Genomic DNA, 3,237 nt, shown 5'->3' with positions numbered 1-3,237 from the left:
TAGATGTTCCGTGCTAGGAGAGTAAATGATATGTGGGGCTTTCTCAGGGACCACCCTCTCCATCCCTGTATAGTCAGATGCCTCCAGGATACAGGCTTTTATAGGATTGTGGAGATCGACCGACTGCAGTTGGATTAGTTGGTGATCACGACCCTGATAGAGCAATGGCGACCGGAGATGCACACATTCCATTTGCCCATTGGCGAGACCACTATCACGCTTTAGGATGTGGAGGTCATGTATGGGGTGCCCCTTGATGGACACCCTGTTGCTTTGCTGCCTAACATGAGAGAGTATACGGGATATCAGTACATGGAAATGTTGCAGTGGCTCACCGGTTTTCGGCCAGCGGATGAGGGTGCATTGAGTGAGGCTAGTCGTTTGCAGTTGACGTCCATCCGGCAGCATATGGAGGCGATGCATGATGACATTACGGATGATCCACCGGATCTGCATATTCACCGGTACACGAGGTTGCTGATGCTGCTTATGTTTGGAGGGGTTTTGTTCCCGAACACTTCGGGGAATTTTGTTAGCTTAAGATTTATTCATCATCTTGATCGGCTAGATGATTTACATCAGTACAGCTGGGGTGCTACCATTCTCGGTTACTTGTACATGCAGATGTGCCGGGTGAGCATGAGCACCCAGTACGACATTGCTGGATTTTTGCCGCTGCTACAGGTAAAAACACAGTCGATACCCTATTCATTATAACATACGCAATAAATATATACCTTGAATTTTACGTCTACTTTGTATATTAGGTTTAGGCCTGGGAGCGCTTCCTGCAGTTGCAGCCACCTCTACCACCCTTAGCTCTAGGTGCACCACCTCCGTTTCTCCCTCTAGCTAGGAGGTGGGTTGATAGGCGAGGATATGGAGGAGAGTACGAGGCTCGACATAATCTCCCCTTGTGCAGGGATTTGTTAGATTTGCTGGAGGGCGCACAGGTAAATATATACCTAAGTTTTCTTGGCCTGGATTCATATATGTTGCATATACTCACGTTTTTTGTTGTTACTTAATAGTTCATTTGGAGGCCACACATCGATAAGCTAATAGTTAGTTTGCCCGATTATTGCTCGGCCGACTGAATTATGTGGAGCTCTTCCGTCCCGTTGATGTACCTTAATATTGTGGAGCATCATTGTAGACATGTGATTTTTGACCCTCCCCAAGATTTTTTATATTTTAGCATGTAAATATTTAATTTAGGCCTAATATAACTATTTCAACTATTTTTAACTTCTTTACTTTATTTTCGTCATAAAAATGGAAAATTATGAAAAAATATATTTTTAGCTTATGTATCTTTCATAAATTCAAATAGAAATATACAAAAATAGTACTTATTTTTATCTTTATATAATTTTGAAAATAAAATATATATATATATAATAGTTTATGTTAGCCTTTGGCATGGGGTAGTATTTTTATCTTACTTTAAAATGAGTCAATTAAGGTGTTGGATCATAATTTTAAGAGTTTTAGAACCTAATTCTTGGCCCAATTCGGATTAGTCCATTGAGCCTAGGGACCCTTCTAGACTCTTCTTTGGAATAAAAAATAAATAAAGAAGACCCTAAAGACTTAACACAAAAGACCTAGGGACTAATGGACAAAATACACAAAGATACACCTAAACCTAGACTCTACCTATAAATTAGTGCTTAAAAAAAGAAAAAAAAAGAAAAGAAAAAAAAACAAGAAAAAGCTGAAAAGCTGCGCAAGGAACGACCCCCCCGGATCGTCTTCTCCAAACGACCCCTCCCTCATGAGATTTCATCACCTTCAAAACCAAAAAACCTAAACTCCATCTCAACGTCAGCCGCCGTTCATGCCACCAGACGACCACCCTGTAGCCTAGCGCCTTGCTCGCCTCCAAAACGACCTCATCTCCGCTAGCTACTCAACCAAAAATCGTCGGAACACCAACCAAATAGACCCGTCTCCATCCACCTTCACCAAGGCTCGCCGAAAACTGGCGACGGAAGTTTGTTTCGTCAATGGAGTTAGTTTTAAGCTCGCGGAGAGTTAGTTTGAGTTTGTCGACTGAATTTCAAGTTTGTCGTTCCATTTGGTGTGATGTTCCTGTTGAGATCGAGTCCCGTTACAGCACATTCGTAGGTCGCCGGATCTATTCGTTAGGTCCTTTCAGTTTCATTCGAGATTCCGGCATTGCAATGTTTTCTGTTTGAGTTCGTGTCTGATTGTCCGAGCTTCGAAACAGTATTGTAAAGATGAGTTTCCAACGTTACGTTCGCTTTTCAGCCTCTGTTTTGGCGTTCAAGCTTCTTTGCATTCCAGATTTTCATTTGAAGTTCGAGTCTGCCGACGAGAACGTTTCCGTTCTTCATTTGGTTTTGATTTTTTCTTTCGTGTGTGGGAGTGGGGTTAAGTCGAGGTTGATTCCGGTTCAAGTTTCCGGCGAGGTTCGATTTGAGACCGTTGTTTTTCGTTTCCGGTTTGAGGTTCGAGTTTCAATTTTTTCATATACATGTTTTTGAGTCAATTCAGTGTTTGATTGCATTTGGATGTTAGATGTTGTTGTTGTTCATGTCATAGTAGAATGTTTGAAATATTTGCTTCCATTTGTTCATATCATTTGTTAAGTGTTTGACATATTCTTCTCTATTTTGGCGTGTATGGTACTTAACTGTTTGTATGTGATTTGCAACGAAATTTCCTAGTGTGATTAGAAACCAATCCGATAGTAAACTAATTAAGAAGAAATAACAGAATTAGGGTTGTTGATACAGTAGTAGGTATAGGGTAATCTTGTGGATGATTTGTTGAGATGATGTTACACCCCATATTTTCGTACATGAAAATACGCCATAAATAAATTAATGAGAGCCGAAAGTGAGAATTCACGTCCCGCAGTATTACATTATGGTGATGTCATGTTTCGCAGTATTAAGTTACAACGATATTGCACCCTGAAGTATCATACGTTAAAATTTCATTTTCAGTTAACCGATGAAAGACTCAGGGATGAGATCATCTTGAAGTTAACGTACTTACGCTATTTATAGCAAGCAATAAATAAGTGTTATGAAGAATAAGAGGGTACACAGATTAAAGAAAACGAGTTTCGTTGAAAGTAGTCAATTTGGAATAAAATACGGGTCGAACGAGAATACCCAATAATGATGAACTAGTACCATGCAAGGTACCATATGACCACGGTAGTGTAATATATAATGTATATATGAAGTATTTTGAAAATATATA

General features: G+C 40.0%; 1 protein-coding gene across 1 annotated transcript; it reads left to right on the top strand.

Annotated features, from left to right (window-relative positions):
* The first annotated feature begins 237 nt into the window (after window positions 1-237).
* LOC138877889 (protein MAIN-LIKE 1-like) lies at window positions 238-1,097 on the top strand. The gene is made up of 3 exons (XM_070157535.1): window positions 238-684; window positions 795-953; window positions 1,032-1,097. The coding sequence occupies exons 1-3, from the start codon at window positions 238-240 to the stop codon at window positions 1,095-1,097; spliced, it is 672 nt and encodes a 223-aa protein (XP_070013636.1).
* Window positions 1,098-3,237: the final 2,140 nt, after the last annotated feature.

Source organism: Nicotiana sylvestris, chromosome 9, assembly GCF_000393655.2.
Source record: "Nicotiana sylvestris chromosome 9, ASM39365v2, whole genome shotgun sequence".
Taxonomy (NCBI): Eukaryota; Viridiplantae; Streptophyta; class Magnoliopsida; order Solanales; family Solanaceae; genus Nicotiana; species Nicotiana sylvestris.
The sequence above is the reverse complement of the archived record's forward strand: the minus strand, read 5'-3'. Positions and strand labels throughout refer to the sequence as shown.

Coding starts and splice junctions, on each gene's coding strand:
- LOC138877889 (XM_070157535.1), top strand. CDS start 238: ATGTATGGGGTGCCCCTTGATGGACACCCTGTTGCTTTGCTGCCTAAC. Junction 685..794: donor GATTTTTGCCGCTGCTACAG/GTAAAAACACAG, acceptor CGCTTCCTGCAG/TTGCAGCCACCTCTACCACC. Junction 954..1,031: donor ATTTGCTGGAGGGCGCACAG/GTAAATATATAC, acceptor GTTACTTAATAG/TTCATTTGGAGGCCACACAT.